General features: G+C 37.4%; 2 protein-coding genes across 6 annotated transcripts in view; both read right to left on the bottom strand.

Moving 5' to 3' along the window:
* The window catches only part of LOC107931356 (ubinuclein-1), a 34,679-nt gene that overhangs the window by 8,183 nt on the left and 7,286 nt on the right, over window positions 1–19,210 (bottom strand). For 4 of the 5 annotated variants that reach the window (XM_016863240.2, XM_016863239.2, XM_041101533.1 and 1 more), the window contains exons 2-6: window positions 8,839–9,401; window positions 2,927–3,026; window positions 2,715–2,824; window positions 2,511–2,597; window positions 153–257 (exon numbers count right to left, since the gene is read on the bottom strand). In XM_016863240.2, coding sequence (XP_016718729.1) covers window positions 153–257; window positions 2,511–2,597; window positions 2,715–2,824; window positions 2,927–3,026; window positions 8,839–9,369 — 933 coding nt within the window. In that variant the 5' untranslated portion in view covers window positions 9,370–9,401. The remainder of the gene's footprint in view (window positions 1–152; window positions 258–2,510; window positions 2,598–2,714; window positions 2,825–2,926; window positions 3,027–8,838; window positions 9,402–19,210) is intronic. The other variant, XM_041101532.1, reaches the window with a different exon arrangement.
* LOC121221080 (uncharacterized) lies at window positions 14,003–14,665 on the bottom strand. Its single transcript, XM_041101534.1, has one exon. The coding sequence runs from the start codon at window positions 14,663–14,665 to the stop codon at window positions 14,003–14,005; it is 663 nt and encodes a 220-aa protein (XP_040957468.1).

Raw genomic sequence — 19,210 nt, forward strand, 5'->3', positions numbered from 1 at the left:
TCATGATATAAAATACCAATGAAGATAGAAAGAGGCCAAAACTTATTGAAACACCAATATGGAACCAATAAATCAAAAAGAGAACTTCTATTGAAAGAAATTAAGCACCTAGAACTAATTTGCATATTGCTCAAAGTGATTTTCGAGGAAACCTGCGATTTGATCATTTCAATGACCTCCAATTTGATCTGTTCAAATCTAGAAGCTTTTTCTTGCTTTGCCGAGAGTCCCATTAAAATCATCTCTTTTAAGTTCCTCTGAATCCAAACAATCGATTGAGGCAGGGGCAAAAAGAAGGTTAGTATGCAAGTACATAATTAAAACATAATGAACCTAGTTATGAACATGCAACCATCTTAATTGTTAGATAGAGAGAGAACACGGTTTATACCTAAAACCTTGCAGTATATAAGTTTTTCTAATCAGCAAAAGTTAAAAGTCGACATAATTATGTATATAGTGTTATAAAGATCAAACATTATTACAAATCATCAAACTCTAGCTATAAGTTCTCCCACTTCCATCACCAAGAAGAATTTATACATGGCAATGTAACACTTTCCTAGTTCTTGAAATGACACACTAATATATCATTTCTTTTTCATTGAAGGAAACATTATTGAAGAAAACATAAGAGAAGCTACAGCATAGGAAAAAGAATTACAAGATGTGGATACTGACATGACAATGAATGTTTACTGCATCATACATACAAAAGAGAACTCCATGCATTTCGTTTACAGCTTGGATACAAGTAATTCAAACTTTTATTTCAAGACTCTAGAAGATTCTAGTGGGAGTCTTCTGCCATATGCAAATCTATTTATTTACCATGATATCTATATCAAAACCCTCAAAATAGAAACAAATATGTATACCTATTATAAATATGGATATCATGAACAATAAGCACTAAAAAGCCTTAATATGTGTTTACACACAAGCACGCATACATATGCATATCTATAAAAAAAATGCAGTGGAAAATTTTTATTATCATAACTTCCTTATTTGGTATTATTATCATGGAAATATGTGCTATTGGATTGCATATAAATCAAATTAATCTAGCCCAAACCTTTATAGGCCTGCAGATTGTACCCAATAAATTCTAAACTTTCCAAATAAAAGCCCAATTAACCAAACTTGGTGTTCAACCCTAGTACCTAGTTTCTCCCTTTTTACAATGAAATAGACAGCAGCGGCAATACACCTGTGTACCTTTTATTGCATTATCTTTCAACCCAATATTTAACTTTCTAATATGGGTTTCATCTACATAGATTGAGGGTTAGTTCTTCATTGCTGTTGTGGTTGAAAAGTGCTTTTCAAGAGTGGTAGAAAAGTGTTGTGGAAAAGTGTAGTTTATTAATTTTTAGTGCTCTCCATTGCTACCAAAAATTGTGATGGAAGGTTAAAATGTCCTTTTCAAACATGATAGTAGAAGGTAAAAAATTTGTTAAGTTATATGGTATTTAAATAATTTAATATAACGATACATGAAATATAAAGTTTAAATACTTTTTAAGTAATTAATATAAATTATTTCTAAAACTAATGGTATATAAAATACTTTAAAAAATTAAATATAATAATAAATAAGATTTAAATAATTTAATATAATTTAATATAAAATATAAAATAATCTAATTTTTTATATACTTTTTAAATAGTTAATATAAATAAAGATATTTTTATAAGTTTCACTTTCAAACGCAAAAGCCAAAAGCACCTAAATTCCAGCTTTTTGGTTGAAAATACACTTTTTGACTTCACTTTTGACTCCAAAAGCTAAGTATTCTTCATTTCTTCTACGGTGGAGAAGCACTTTTAGCTTGAAAGTGCTTTTCCACCGGAGAATGCACCATAAGGTGAGTCAAGGCCAAAGCCTGATACGGCATTATAAACATTTTTTCCCACTCCTTTACATATTATTGGATACTTCGTTTTAGCAACATCTTCCCAAGATGCAATGCATACCAGAAACAGATGTGAGAGGAAGCAATGCCCATGCTTCATGGAAAAGAACTCAATTAATGCATGCCTTTTCTGTGCCTTTTGCCTTTCAAGGCAAACGCTTATCAACAAAAAGCAAGCTGCCCTAGAAAAGACCTCTAGTCTAGAGGGGTTTAAAGTTCTTTTCCTCTATTGCACTGCATCTTAGAACCTAGGCACACGGTTTGACTTCACAACTAATTTTAAATTATTTCCTCATGTAAAGAATGAATAAATAATGTAACACAACAAGAAATTTAAGGGAAAATATACTAGCAAATCATAATGCAAGTGCACAAACACAAACAAAAATACATTTATATAAAAATAATAGGTCTATAATCAAATACATGCATCCCAATCATGCTCATATGGCCTTAAGGCACCATAGTCAAATTTGATTAAATTTTACTTCTATCAAATGTTATGCACTAGGCTAATAGGTTTTACTGTCCAGATTTTGATGCACTGGGCTCCTGTTCACTAATTCCAAATTTGTGTGACTAAGCTCATACCTTCAATGTTCTCAATTGCACCGAATGTCCGAGAATATTCATAAGCTTGTTAATTAACTCCTTGGATATTTTCCCTTGGCTTGAGTGCTGAAATTACCATAGAATATGGTTTAGAACGTAATCATAACTTTTAGCAAGAAGTGAAACCCTTCCTCGTCAAAGGAGCTAAAGAATAGTTGAACGGATGATATATTTTATTCTTACTGCTAGTCTAGCAACTTTAGCAAGCTTCTGCTTCACTTCACAAGGCAACCTTCTTTTGATAGTGGTAGATGAAGCATCAATATCCTGAACTTCCATAGTTGATAGTCTTGCTGTTACAAATATTGAGTAGACAGTAGCAAGTTATAGAGAACACATCTTAAACTTCTTTGTAAGCAAGAAATTGAACATACAAAAGTAACCACACAACTCACATTGTGCAACAACTTTCTCCAACTCTCTCATTGCCCTTTCAAGCATTATTCCTTTTGTCCTCAAATTAGAAACATCTTTTGACTGCAAAGAGTGACTTTTCTGGCAATTTTGAATATAAGATCACCTTAATTAGTCTAAGCACATGCAAATCATTATACAACTTTGAAACAACAAAGATGAAAAACAAAATTGCCAGGACAAGAAGTAAAATGTACCAACCTTTATACATTAGAAAGAAGTTAACATTCAGAAGTTAGTTCATCAACATTCTTTCTCAGCTCAATTATTAAAAAATTATAGCAGTAACAATTTTGGCCCCAAAAGGCAACAACGTTCTACCCCTTCATGTATAAAAGCCAATTAGTATTGCTTAACAATTTTTTGAACTTGGAAGTCTTCTATCCATGGGTTCTACCAATATTTGAGACAATTTAAACCAAAACACTATTGTTAGGTTATTGCAAAAGTTCATGCATGCTAACATTTGGCTCCTTAATTAAAGAGCTACTGCTTAGATGTCCTGTTCTTGTTTACATAAAAATTAAAAGAATAGAAGAAACATGGAACCACTCAGCAAACAAGAACTTGATACATATAAATTGTTACCTTGTCCAACTTCAAAAGCTTATCATTTCCACCATCAATGGTTTGAAGAAAGAAGACAGCTATCAATTGTGTATGAGTAATTTTCCAGTCACTATTACTTTCTAATTTCTTTTTCCATAAGTCATGTTATGTAATCACATGTACTTTAGCCAGACATTAGAAAAATCCCATGTCATGTGTGTTTCTAATCTGATAGAAAAACACAGGAGGTTTGAATCTATCATCAGATATAACTTTAAAATCAAAAGAAACGACAATAAATTATCTACATTTCTAAGCATGTAAGTTAATCTGCTCACATCCTACTCGAGCTTGACTTGCTAAGTGCTCATAGATCAATTTAATTGCTATCAAGTCCGAGTAAGTTTCAGCTTGCTAAGATGACTTTTACTAATTTTTTTGTACTTGATCTATAATATTACATATAGAAATATTATTCCAAAACTTGAAAGTTGTGATTAACCTGATATAGCTAAATTTTCAGTTAATATACATTTAGTTAAGAGTTGAGCATCAACACTAAGACAATGCGAAAGCCATCCACTATTACAGACTATGGTAGGATATAGATACATGAATCTATGGAATGAGAATAAGGATTCTAACTATGAAAGCTAATTATAACAATTTAATTTCAAATTCTAAATAGGAATCAATTATATCAAAAACTGTTGAAAATCTTTGATTATTTGATAGCACTGAATAGCATATCTTTAGATATTACAGCCGATTTTTAGAGATACAAATTGGATATATTCTTAATTGATTCAATGCTTCATGTATATATAGTTGTACATATTTCTAATAAGTACGTAATTTTTAGAGAGTTTTTCCTCAATACATTAGAGTATTTATCTCTAATTTCATCATGGTATCAGTTTTTTTATCAGACTTCTGTGATTTTTTTTCTGATTTTAAAATTTGTTCCAAAAATCTTATAAAACACAAAATTGGTACTTTCCACCCTAGTCTTATTTTTCTCTCTCTCCGCCCCTACCATTGGAGTCGAAATACACTCGCCAGCGAAACCCCAAACTCTGGTGACCAGAAGACCCATGCGTGGGCCTCATGTGCCGTTGCAAGCTTCTGCAGCTTCGTTTCACGCACCGCGTGTGGACTTCACCTGCTGCTGCCGTGTTTTTTCCGACGCCGCCACTGTGCTCTCTGCTCCCTTCTGGTCATTCTCCTCTAAGCGGTGGTGTTTTTTGGCTAAGTTTTTCTTGGGATCTCTTTTGTGTTCTTTTTAGGTGTTTTCCCCCCCTAATTTTCCAAGCAATTTTTTTTGGGTATTAGTTGTTTTTCCGGCCTTATGTCTAAGGACGAGAAGCTCGTGATTCCAACCGATAACCTTTTGTTGCAAATTAGTCCTATGAAGCTTGATGGACATAATTACCTTACTCAGTCAAGGTCCTATTTCTTGTTTATCAAGGCTCGTGGCCTGCAAGGATACATCACCAGTGCAACATCGAAACCTAAACTCAATGATTCAACATTTAGTCTGTGGGATTCAACAAACTCTCTTGTTATGGCATGGCTTATCAACTCTATGCAACCCAATATTTCCAAAACTTATTTGCTACTTGATGTTGCAAAAAAATTTTGAACTCTGCTACTCTCACCTACACTCGTGTTGAAAATAATGCGCAAATTTTTGAGATTTGTAATAAGGTCCACGGTACAAAATAGGGTAGCTAATAACTTCTCAATATTTTGTTAAATTAAGTGCGTTGTGGCAAGAACTTGATTATTACAAAGATTTTCAGGCGTCTTGCACCAATAATGCCGAAAAATTTCAGAAGATGGTGGAAAACGAGCGCATTTTTTATTGCTTGGTTGGGTTGAATACTGAGTATGATTAGATTTGAGTTTAAGTTCTTGGCAAAACTCCTTTTCCTTCTCTCCATGAGGCATACTCCTATGAACAATAAGAGGAGAGTCATCGTGTTGTTATACTTTATAATCTATCTTTTAAGAAAGTTGGTCTCATTCCTAATCAGGATGGTCCATCGGGTGGTAAGTTTAACAAGGATCACTTGACGTGTGATTACTGTAGTAAGCCTCGACACACTAAAGATCCGTGCTAAAAGTTGTATGGTCACCCCACTTGAGGTTGTGGTAGAAAACAAGGGGATAATACTCGACCTCAGGCACATTTGTCAGACTCTGTGACAACAGAGGACAAGTCCACTTCTACTGGGAGTTTTACCTCGGACGAGATTCAACATCTCCGACGCCTCTTGTCTCAATTGGACTCTACCTCGATTGCTAAGTCTAATCATTCGAACTCAAGTACTGTTTTAAATACTCCATCTACTTCTAAATCTTGGATTATTGATTCCGGTGCGAATAGACATGACAGGGTCAAACAAAAGCTAGTTAAACTATACTACGTGTCTATATAAAGATAGCATGCGAATAGTCGATGGCTCTCTTACCTTCATCTCTAGAACAGGTTCTATTGTTTGTACTCCTAATCTCACTTTATCCTCTATCCTTCATATTCCTAAATTTCCAGTTAACCTCTTATCTGTTAGTACTATCACTAAAATCTTAAATTGTAAACTTAAAAATTCTTTCCTAATTACCGTGTCTTTCAGGACCTCCAAACAGGGAAGACGATTGGCAATGGTAGATTGTGTAATGATTTATATCTTCTAGATCGATCGCCCAATATGTCTCAAGCCTTAGTTGGAGACAATAAAGGTGTCAATCGAGAGATAATTCAGTGACATAAGCGGTTAAGACATCCATCATTTACTGTTCTTGCCAAGATGTTTCCTACTTTGTTTTCAAGAACTCAATTAGACTTTTTAATTTGTGATGCCTATAAGTTTGCTAAGCATACAACAAATAGTTATCCTTTACGTCATAATAGAAGTACTGTTTCTTTTAAGATTATTTATTCGGATGTTTGGGGCCCTACTCGCCTTCTTTATCTAGTAATCGTTAGTTTGTTACATTTATTGACTGTTGCACTCGGATGACATTGGTATTTTTTATTAAAGTCCAAAAGTGATGTTTTCTCATATTTTCGTTCTTTTTATAAATTAATTACTACTCAGTTTAATGCTAAGGTTAAATTTTGCAAAATGATAATGGAATCGAGTATAACTTTAATGATTATATAGAATCATATGGGATTTTGGATTAGACCAGTTGTCCAGATACAAATGCTCAGAATGATGTTGCCAAAAGAAAAAATCAACATCTTTTGGAGGTTGTTAGATCACTTATGTTCACTATGAACCTCTCAAAGCCTCACTAGGGGGATGCGATTTTGGTTGCTACTTATCTCATTAATATGATGCCTCTTCGAGTCCTTGATTTTAAAAGTCTCATTGAAACCTTATAGGGCAAGACAGATTATCCAATTTCACCGAAGGCCTTTGGTTGTGTTTGCTTCATTCATCTTTGACATAAGAGCAAACTGGACTCTCGAGCAATCAAATGTGTTTTCATTGGATACTCTCCTACACAAAAGGGTTACAAATGTTATCATCTGTCATCTAGAAAGTATTATGTAAATATGGATGTAACATTTCGTGAGAATGAACTTTACTTTTCTTCATCACAACCATCTCTTCAGGGAGAGGTTATTGAAAATGAAAGATACACCCTATTTTGTTACCTTTCAGAGGGAGAATTTAGTTCCAGTAGAGACTTAGGTTCAAGGGAAGACTAGTGGAGGATTGTTGGATAGACTTGATTTAAGAACTTACACTAAGAAAAGCAAGAAAAAAGATGCCATCTTACAATCTACTTTACGCCTTGACTCTTCACTATCATGTGAGTAGACTGAGAAAGCAAGAAAGAAGATGTCATCACATGAAAGTTCCTCCAGGATTCAAAGATAAGAACACTAAAGGAAAGGTATGTAGACTGAAAAAGACCCTATATGGACTAAAGCAATCCCCCAAAACCTGATTTGACAGATTTAGTAAGGCTATGGTGTTGTTTGGATCATACCCTCTTTATAGAACATTACAAGGGTAAGATTACTCTTCTTATAGTTTATATTGATGACATAATTATGACTAGAGATGGCAAAGAAGAAATTGCTCGGATTAAGAAACAATTGGCTTAGGAATTCGAAACCAAAGACTTAGGAAAGTTACAATATTTCCTCAAAATAGAAGTGGCTAAATCGAAAGAGGGAATCTTTATTTCCTAAAGAAAGTATGTCTTAGATCTTCTAACAAAGACTGGCATGTTAGGTTGCAAACCAACAGAATCACCTATTGAGAGTAATCACAGGTTACAAGCAGGAATTAGTGAAATGGTGGATAAAAGAAGATATCAAAGAATTATCGGATGATTGATTTATCTCGCTCATACTCGACTTGATATAGCCAATGCAGTTAGTTTGATAAGCCAATTTATGCATGATCCTCGCGAAGCCCATATGCAGGCATTATTGCGAGTTTTGTGCTATTTGAAGTCTACACCGGGCAAAGATACTCTTCTCCAAAAATAGTCATCTCAAGATAGAAATATTTACAGATGCAGATTGGGCTGGCTCACTTGATGACAAAAGGTTTATAATGGGTAATTGTACACTTGTGGGAGGGAACTTAATCACTTATAAGAGCAAGAAACAAAGTGTTGTGGCTCGATCAAGTGCAGAGGCTGAATATAGAGGCATGACTCAAGGTGTTTGTGAGCTTTTATGACTAGAACAGGTATTGGAAGAGCTAAATTTGTTGAATGAAAATGGATCAACCTTGTACCATGACAATAAAGAAGCCACAGCATAGATCAAAATCCAATGCAGCGCAATAAAACCAAGCACATCAAAATAGATCGTCATTTTATCAAGAAAAAAGTAGTCAACAGTGTCTTAAGTTTATTTTATCTAGCATCCGAAAAATAATTGGCTGATGTTTTTACTAAAGGGCCCAACTATAAGACTTATTATAATCTTCTTTACAAGTTGGGCATGCAAGATATATATGCACCAACTTGAGGGGGGAATGTTGAGAACCTTTGATTATTTAATAACATTGAATAGCATATCTTTAGATATTACACCTGATTTTTAGAAATGCTAATTAGAGATATTCTTTCCTTAATTGATTAAATGCTTCATGTATATGTAGATGTACATATTTCTAAGAAATACATACTTATGAGAGAGTTTTTCCTTAACACATTAGAGTATTTTTCTCTAATTTCAACAAAAACAAAGGTATTTCATTCACAAATATCCTAAACAATGAATTTACACATGGCCATTAAATGTGACAATTCACAAAATAAGACCAAATACTAAATATTCTTTATGAAATTTGGAGATATAGTTGCTTACCTCTGACTGCACTGGATAAACAGGAAGATTAAGATCTGGCAGTTCACCGCATGATTTCTCCCTCTGCTCTACCTTCGTGGAAATTCCTTCCACGTCATTTTCAATCATCAATTTTTTGACAGGAGACTCAAGTTTTTTACAAGGCTTTTTTTCCACATACTTCTGATTTGTAGCTAGAGAGTTTGTATTATTCTCTAAATTGTTGGAATGGACGGTCACTCTCCTATACTTATCAACATCCTCTGAATTTGATGGAGATATAGAAGCATCTTTATTTGAGACTCCTATGCATGAAGAATGCTCAAACTTAGTTCCAATATTAGTAGTTGTTCTAATAGAGCTTACAGAAGTACTAAAGAGATCAAGCAATTTTTTATCATGTTCACTATTAGCATCTAAGTTCTGCAAGAGAACAAAAGATTGTTCTCTAGGCACTGCATTTGTTGCAACAAAATTTAGCCTCCCCTGTTCTACTTTCACATGCTTACTAGGTTTGTGATCACCAACTTTCTCTCCTTGAGCTTCAGCCATATTTTTATTTCGTTTTCTTGATGGTTGAGCCACTGACAAAACTATTTCATTTCTGGACCAAATCAATATACAATTAAAAAAGTCAAATCAACAATAAAATTAATAAATCATTTTCTCAAACAAAAAGTATGGCATGAATAACTATTAAAAATAAGCAAACAAAAACAAGTATGCATCACAAATCTGTAATTATATGACGATATAATAGCTCATATTGGAAAACATGGTTTATGTGGAAATCAAGGGATGTTAAAATATTTAGGAGTAATTATGTTGATCAATGATTGGTATAAATACATTACTACTAATTTATTGACTAGTGTCACGGACTTAGGATTTTTGCCTCACAATCCGTGCGGCCTTAGGCAGTTTCTTGCTTTAAAAACTCCTAAGTCAGCCTAACAACCACAATTTGAGGATTCAATAGAATTCCCCTTTGAAAACCAACACAAACGAAAGCAACTCAACGATCAAACAAAGGCGAACGAAGAACGAAATAAGAACAAGCCACGAAATATCAAGAACACAAGAGAGAATAATGTTTGAGTGAATACTCTCAAGAACTCTTATTATTCCTCAAAACTCAAGTGATTTACATTGAGGGGAGAGGCCTCTATTTATAGTAGAGCCTCCCCAAATCCAACGGTACAGATCAAGTACATGAATGGCTAAGATCGAATGGTACCTACAAATCAAATCTCTAAGATTTACAAAATCATATCTCCTAAGATTACATATCAAATCTACGATTGTATATCTTCAAAGATTATGTTTCCATATGTGACGAGCTTATAGATGGGCCTTCAATCTCTTCAAGCAATGGGTCAGTCCGATCGGTCCAAATGACCTCCTTCCCACTTGATGGATCACACGAATGTGTCATGGTTGCGGGCTCCCATGCGCAACCCATGACATTCTCCCCCACCAAATCTAGCGACGTCCTCGTTGCATCCTTCGCGTGGTAACGATCTATCTTGTCTTGAAATTGCCACAAGGCTTCAGCGGGTTCCCAACTTGTCTCACTATCAGGGAATCCCTTCCATCGGACTAGGTATTCCTGCCGCGGTCGATAGTACTTTCGTCTGATCACACGATCCCCCTCTATGTTCTCCACTTCTCTATCATAGGCGGTTTTTGCCCCCATCGGTGCTCGTTTGGACTTGTTTCGGTTTGGGTCTTCTCCATCTTCATGGAATGGCTTAAGCATACTCACATGAAACACTGGATGGAGTTTGAGTTTTTCAGGCAACTCAAGCTTGTAGGCCACCTTGCCTACCTTCTTCAAAACTCAGAACGGCCCCTCATAACGTCGAACAAGCCCTTTATGCAACCCATTGTGTCGCAAAATCTGGTGCAGTTTAGCAAGGACGGAGTCACCAACCTGATATTGCACATCCCTTCGATTCTGATCCGCCCACTTCTTATTGCGCTTACTTGCCTTGTGAAGACAAGCTCTAGCCAAATCGTTTTGCTCTTGCCAATCTCTCGCAAATCGATAGGCTGCTGGATTCGGTCCCCCATAACGAGTCGCAACAGCATTGGGTGTAAGTGGCTGTTGTCCTGTTACTATCTCGAACGGACTCTGGTTTGTCGCCCCACTTCTTTGCAAATTGTAAGAAAACTGAGCCACATCTAGCAACTTTGGCCAGTCCCTTTGTGTGGCACTCACATAGTGCCGTAGATATATCTCCAACAACGTATTCACTCGTTCAGTTTGCCCATCGGTTTGTGGATGCATGCTGGTTGAAAAGTTCAAGTTTGAACCCATTAACTTGAACAACTCCGTCCAAAATCGTCCCGTGAATCGCCCATCTCGATCGCTGATGATAGATTGTGGCACTCCCCAATACTTCACCACATGTCTAAGAAACAAGCGAGCAGCCTCCTCAGCAGGACACTCCTTGGTTGTGGGGATAAAAGTTGCATACTTCGAAAACCTGTCCACCACAACAAAAATGCTTGCAAATCCATCAGATTTAGGCAAACCTACAATAAAGTCCATGGATAAACTCTCCCATGGGCACTCCGGAATAGGTAAAGGCTGTAGCAACCCAGCAGAAGCCTTCAACTCGATTTTATCTTGTTGGCACACCAAACAAGTTTTCACATAAGTCTCCACATCGTCACTCATGTGAGGCCAATAAAATCGATCCTCCAAGAGAGCTAAAGTGCGGTGCATGCCTGGATGTCCAGCCCATCTTGAATCATGACATTCCTTCATGACTTCCTTTCGTAAGTTCCCATGTTGGGGCACATATAGACGTTGTCCTTGAGTGTATAATAATTCTCCCTCGAGCCAAAATCGCCTCGTTTTTCCCTCTTTAGCAAGCTCAATCAAATTTTTGGCCGTGGAATCGTGGGACAACCCTTCTTGAATGCGCTCCAATAAGGGACTATTGGGTTGGCTTATCGTTGCAAATTCCATCTTTCGGCTAAGCGCATCAGCTACAATGTTGGCACTCCCCGGCTTGTACTCCATGCTAAAATCAAACTCTGCTAGGAAAACCTGCCAACGAGCCTGTTTGGGGGACAACTTTTTCTGGGTTAGGAAATAACTATTTGCAACATTATCAGTGAATACCACGAACCTGGAACCCAGCAAATAGTGCCTCCATGTGCGCAAACAATGCACCACAGCAGTCATCTCTTTTTCTTGGACCGTGTATCTCCGTTCTGTCTCATTCAGCTTTCGACTCTCGAAAGCAATTGGATGTCCTTCTTGCATCAATACTCCCCCAATTGCATAGTCTGAGGCATCCGTGCGTACCTCGTACGCCTTTGTAAAATTCGGTAAAGCAAGTACAGGTTCACTCACCATTGCTTGCTTTACTTGGTCAAAAGCTTTCTCACACCGAGAGTCCCAGTCCCATACTTTGCCCTTTTTCAATAAGTCCGTCAAGGGTGTAGTGATCTTGGAGTAGCCTTCAATGAAACGTCGATAGTAGTTTGCTAAACCAAGAAAGGACCGCAATTCCGTTACCTTGGTTGGTGGCTCCCAATCGGAAATTGCTCGGACTTTGCTTGCATCCATTCGGATCATGCCACCTCCTACAATATGGCCAAGAAAAGGCACCTCTCGTTGGGCAAATGAGCATTTTTCCTCTTTGACATACAGCTCATTTTCCCGTAGGACTTGGAACACCTCTCTCAGATGTCCAACATGCTCCTCAAGCGTCTTACTGTACACCACAATGTCGTCAAGATAAACAACCACAAAGCGATCTAAGAAAGGTTGTAATACCTTATTCATTAGGGTGCAAAATGTTGCCGGAGCATTTGTCAACCCGAACGGCATCACCAAGAATTCAAAAGACCCATACCGAGTCACACAGGCTGTTTTGGGCTCATCCCCTTCGGCTACTCTCACTTGGTAGTACCCCGATCGCAAATCCAACTTAGTAAACCATCTCGCGCTACCAAGTTGATCGAACAGATCTGCAATGAGAGGAATGGGATACCTGTTCTTCACAGTGATCTTGTTTAAGGCCCTATAGTCAATGCACAATCTTAAGGACCCATCATGCTTCCTTTGGAATAACACCGGCGCTCCAAATGGGGCTTTGGAAGGTTTAATAAACCCGGCATCTAGAAGTTCTCTTAACTGCTTCCTCAATTCCTCCAACTCAGGCGGAGACATTCGATATGGTGCCCTTGCTGGTGGCTCAGTATTAGGCAACAACTCAATCTTGTGATCTACCTCCCTCTTTGGTGGCAATGTCTTGGGCAACTCTATGGGCATTACATCTTGAAAAGACTGCAACAACTGCTTCACTTCTTTTGGGATTTCCTCCTCGAATTTCTCCTCCACATTGTTCCTTAAGGTGGCTAAATAGGAGACTTCGTTTCTACGTACTCCTTTGGCAAATTGGATTGCCGACAATGTTTTGCCTTCCATGTTTCCCTTTCTTTTCATTCGCACCATATAACGATGGTTCGAATCAGAGATCATCATGTAGTTCTCGGAAGGATGAATATACGCATTAAGTCGGTCAAACAAACTCAATCCTACCACAAAATCATAATCATCAAGTGGGATTACCTTAATGGTTGCCTTGCCTGTCCACTCGCCAAGTTTGAGTTCCACCCCTTTAGCCACACCCGTTATGGGAATACTTTCTGAGTTTACCGTTTTTATTCGACCCGAATCTTCCTCCACTTTGAGACCGAGTTCCTTCGCCATCTCTTTAGACATGAACAAATCAGATGCACCAGTATCAACAAGGGCATTCAATTTTCTGTCTGCCACGATGATGTCCACAAACATCAGCCCATTACTCGTCTTGTCTTCAACACCGCCCAATATCGTACCAAGACTTTTGGTGTCAGGATTGGCCTCTTCGCGTGCTTCCATAGCATTGAAAGCGGCCCTCTTTGGACAAACACTCAACCGATGTGGACCTTGGCAAAGAAAGCATCTCATTGGCTCTTTCTTATCCCCTGGTCTACCATTATAATTCCTTGGGGTTTCGCCACTCCTTTCTGTTTGCTCTTTGTCTCCCCCACCATTGCCTTTGGGTCTTGGCTTGGGTTTGGAAGCATCATTATTGTCAAACTTTCTCCCACCAGCTTCGTAGAAGTTCTCTGCCTCAGCCATAGCTACAGTCAAATCGGTGATGCCTAGGCGGCGCAACTCTTACTTAGCCCACATTCTTAGCCCATCCTCAAACATATAAAATGCTTCCTTCTCATTCAAGTCTGAGATCTGAAGCATCAGCTCACTAAACTCCCGCACATAATCTCGAACAGTGCCTTGTTGCGTAAGCCGACGCAACTTAGCACGAGCCTCCTTTTCAGCATGCTGCGGATAAAACTGCTTCTTTAACTCTCCTTGGAACTCCTCCCAAGTCCCAATGGCCGTTCCTCCACGTCTCTCATCCGTGGACCTACGTCGCCACCATAAGAGAGCAACATCAGTAAAGTAAATCGAAGCAGTGTTTACCTTAGTGGCATCATCCTCAATGCCCATTGCTCGAAAATATTGCTCCAATTCCCACAGGAAGTTGTCCACTTCTCTCGCAGACCTAGCCCCCTTGAACTTCTCGGGTTTTGGAACATCTACATGGCGTTGCTTCGGTCCTGAAGTCAACATCCCATTTCCCAGAGCGACCTTACAAATTGTGAGCTCCCCCTTAAGCTCAGCAATCTCCTCTTTCATGGCAGTCACCAGGGCCTCAAGAGCTTCGTCCCTTACCGTCAGCTTGTCCGAAGTGGATCTAAGAGTGTCAAGCACGAATACTTTGCTGTCTTCCCTCAGTTCCTCCATACGGGTTAGGACCACTTCGAGTGTCTCCCTCATGTCACCAACAGACTCCTCGAGATTGACTACTCGATTTTCCAAGCTCGACAATATGTCCCTCGATCGACTAGCCTTCCTGGCCCTCCCACGGGTCTCCATTGGCTCATTCTCACCAACTTCTCTCGACATCCTTCAATAGTGCTTTCGAAAGACTGGCTCGGATACCAACTGTCACGGACTTAGAATTTTTGCCTCACAATCCGTGCGGCCTTAGGCAGTTTCTTGCTTTAAAAACTCCTAAGTCAGCTTAACTCCCACAATTTGAGGATTCAATAGAATTCCCCTTTGAAAACCAACACAAACGAAAGCAACTCAACGATCAAACAAAGGCGAACGAAGAACGAAATAAGAACAAGCCACGAAATATCAAGAACACAAGAGAGAATAATGTTTGAGTGAATACTCTCAAGAACTCTTATTATTCCTCAAAACTCAAGTGATTTACATTGAGGGGAGAGGCCTCTATTTATAGTAGAGCCTCCCCAAATCCAACGGTACAGATCAAGTACATGAATGGCTAAGATCGAATGGTATCTACAAATCAAATCTCTAAGATTTACAAAATCATATCTCCTAAGATTACATATCAAATCTACGATTGTATATCTTCAAAGATTATGTTTCCATATGTGACGAGCTTATAGATGGGTGATACGGGGTTGCGCGCGGACCAAGATCGAGTTGCCAAGTCACGGGAAACTCCTACGAAAACCCTAAACAATTAGATCTGAAACGAAACAGAAAATTAAAAGATTAGATTTTTGAATTTTCAGATCTGAAATAAAATCTCCTAATCAGCAAAGAATCAAATTGAGAATAGAAATAAGTGTTAGGGTTCTTGAAACCCTCAAGGAGATTGTGATTCTGCCCAATTGAACACCAAGATAGTTTTCCCCAAATTTCGACAATCTAATTTCACCCAAAAAGAGTATGGAAAAACCCTAGAAATTGGGAATTTTTGGGCTGATTCCTTAAAATAGAAAAAGGCTGAAAACACAATAAGAACAGAAAATAGATTAGATAATGATTCAGCACAAGTAGAAATAAAGAAAGAATTGACAGTAAGAAATTAAAAGATAAGTCCTAAGAAGCCTTGAAATCTCGAAAGATTTCACAACTCCCTTCAAACGGCTCTAATCTCCCCTCCAAAGAATATCAATGGCAAGAAGAAGGTTGAAGATGGCTCCCACAATCAAAAAGATTGTTAAAACAACTTCTAAAGAAAACTCAAGAGAGAAATCTTGGAGAAAACTCAAAGAAAATTCTGCTCTCAACAAATCTGAAATTTTAATAATAATGATAAGTGTTTAACAAGGTGGACAGCCATGCATTTAAATAGGCCTTATAACTAGTCCTAATCTAATTAGAAAACTAAAATAAAAAAACTCCTAATTATTTTAATATGGAAATTCGGTCAAAGGTCATTTTATCTGGGACTCTTGGACTGAATATTGACATAAAAATTTAAACTAAGTAAATAAATAAAAAAATAAAAATAAAAATAAAACTTTACAACTTGGGCCACTTTGACAATTTGGCCTGATTTTCAACTAAGTATGGATGGATTTCTTGATTGGGCTGGGAATTTGCTTATTGGGCCTCGCCTTCAAGAATTTGGGCTTTTGTGACTCGTATCATTCCCCCTTCCTCAAAAAGATTCGTCCTCGAATCTGAAAAATCAAATGAACTCGACTTTCCTCTATCGAACGGGACTAATGGCAATTGAGTCCACTGAGAAGAATAGCCATGAGATAGTAAATAGTAACGGAAATAAGCTTGTAGTCCAATCATAAGCATAATAGAACAGGTATAACGCATGTGAATGGACAGATTCAGATTACCATGCAAACAATCTAATTTACTCACCACTGCCTCGTCAAATATTTGAAACAAAGATGGACATGTTTTAAGGCATTCAGTCGTCTCACATTGTTCCCACAAACCATGAATAAATTGCGAGTAATAAATCAAATGGTAAACATAATCGTCACAAGTAGGTATTTGAAAAGATTCACATGGTTCACAAAGTTGCATAATCATACCATGCATTAATCGACGGTCTATAGATTCACTCACACATGCATTATCAAAAACAAGAATCTTTTTATCAACCATCAAAACAGATAGATCATCAATAAATAAAATAGGACAGTCAAGCACGTTTCGATCTAAGTGTTCATCAACACGATCTTTATCACTATCCGAGGAGTACAAAAGTGTTTCAAAGGTTTCAAGCATCTTACCTCGATAAGCAGAAGAATAAGGGTCGATTTTACCTTTTTCATTTAAAACAAACCTTCGCTCATCGGGGGCATAGTGTAGTCGAATCTCCGTTGTTGAGTTAACCTTTGTCAAATGGAACTCAAACTTCATGTACAACCACATAAACTGTTTAAGGCACGAATATAAATTGAAAACAAATTTGGAAAATTTCGTTACTTTATTCTCCAAAACAGATTTGGACAAATTCAAGGATTTTACACAAGGTAAATCAAGAGAATAACAAATCACGCTTCTTTTCGTAATGACTTTATCAACCACAATCGAAGAGTAACAATTAATCGGATCAAAATGAGGGGATCTTTTAAGAACTAAGTCACCAAAAGTTTTATCAATAATTTTCAAATCTGCACTGGACTCGGTTTCTAAAATTTCCTTACCTCGCTTACCTTCGGGATCATGTAGTGTGATTTCATCTTTGCCTAAGTTGATCGTATGAAAGCGTCTTTCATTTGAGAGGTATTGAAGTTGAAAGTTATCTTTCGATCTTTCGGGAACCTGAAAAGTAGCAACACAAGAAAAATTCATATCTTGGTTAGTGGAAACATTCCTCACTAGCCTTTCCTCGTCTTTTTCTTTTGTTTCTTTTTCTAACTCATTTTCTCTTCTTTCTTCAACTTCTTTTTCAATTTTCTTTTCTGTTTCACATTCCTTTTCACTCTCAATCTCTTTTTGCTCTTTTTCATTCTCTTTTTCTTTTTCCTCACTTGTTTTAACAGAATTTCTCAGTTTGATTTGGTCCTCATGGACTTGTTCCGGAGTGAGCGGCACTAAGGTAAGTTTCTTTCCTTGATGCTTGAAAGAATACCTATTGGTACGACCATCGTGAGTGACTTTTCGATCCAGTTGCCATGGTTCTCCTAGCAACAAATGGCAGGCTTGAATAGGCATTACGTCGCACACAACTTCGTCTTGATACTTACCGATAGAAAAGGCAATGCGCACTTGTTGAGTGACCCTAAATTGGCCTTCGTTGCTAAGCCCTTGTAGTTGATAAGGTTGTGGATGCTTGGTAGTGGTTAAGCAAAGCTTTTCCACCATCGTCGTGCTGGCTATGTTCGAGCAACTTTCACCATCAATAATAACTCTACAAAGCTTACCTTGTACATGGCAGCGAGTATGAAAGAGATGTTCTCGTTGCTGCTCGCTCCTTGGTTTTGCCAAAGATGATTGTCCACGATCATGAAAATCATCATCCATTCTAGTGACACGTCGAAGGCCGCGCCTTTGGGGTTGGTTATCCCTATCTTCCTTAATTGGATCTCGATATTGATGTTTTTGATTCACTCGTACCTCATTCAAAGTAGTATTCAATGCTTGAAGTGTAGCATTTATTTGTGTGATTGCAGCAGTATGTCCATCTAACTGTTGTTGGACTTTCATAAGTGCATCATTATTATCACCTTTAGACATCTTCAAAACCTGTAAAAAATAAACACTCAACACTCAAAAATAAAAGTTAGCAAACCTCACCATTAATCACTCAAAAAGAAAATTCAAATTCTCAATGAGGTCGAATTCAATCTTGTGAGTTCTTTATCAGAGTTTATATCAACCAATTAGAGAGTGTGAACCAAACTACCAAAGAATCCTAATTTGCACTAGGATGCCAAAAACTGACGAGACACCAATTGATTCGTGTTGCACCGAGGAAGAAGTTGTGCACACGTTTAAATCCTACTAACACAAGAAACAAGAAGGTGTTAGATAACGTAAAGGAAGAATAAAGGTAAACAAATGAAAACCTACAGCTAAGAATCAATAAAAATTGCTGAAAACAGAAAACCCGAAAAACTGCGGAGTAACTTGACAACTTCGTTCGAGGTGTTCCCGATCTCCAAAAATCACGAAATTAAATCTGGAGTGTCCTTATATATTTAATTTTTGATCTGGAAAATTTGGGCACCAAATTCAACCCGCTGAATATTTTTTTAATTTTTTATTGGATTTCGTATTTTTTCAATTTTTTGACTTTTTCGACTTATTTTTTGCGGGAAATATTTTTGTATATTCAATAACAGTGCCAAAAATATGTATGTAAAATTTCAGATCAATCAGAAAACGTTTACCCACTCAAATGAATTTTTTTCGAAAATTTTTCTGGGTAAAACTGCTGTTTGTAATTTAAAAAATAGAGATCAGTTTAGAAATCAACCAAGAACACCCAAAACGCCCAAAATCTGATACCAAATGATACGGGGGTTGCGCGCGGACCAAGATCGAGTTGCCAAGTCACGAGAAACTACGAAAGATCCTAGACGAACA

This window comes from Gossypium hirsutum, chromosome D09 (genome assembly GCF_007990345.1).
Source record: "Gossypium hirsutum isolate 1008001.06 chromosome D09, Gossypium_hirsutum_v2.1, whole genome shotgun sequence".
In the NCBI taxonomy this organism is placed as follows: domain Eukaryota; kingdom Viridiplantae; phylum Streptophyta; class Magnoliopsida; order Malvales; family Malvaceae; genus Gossypium; species Gossypium hirsutum.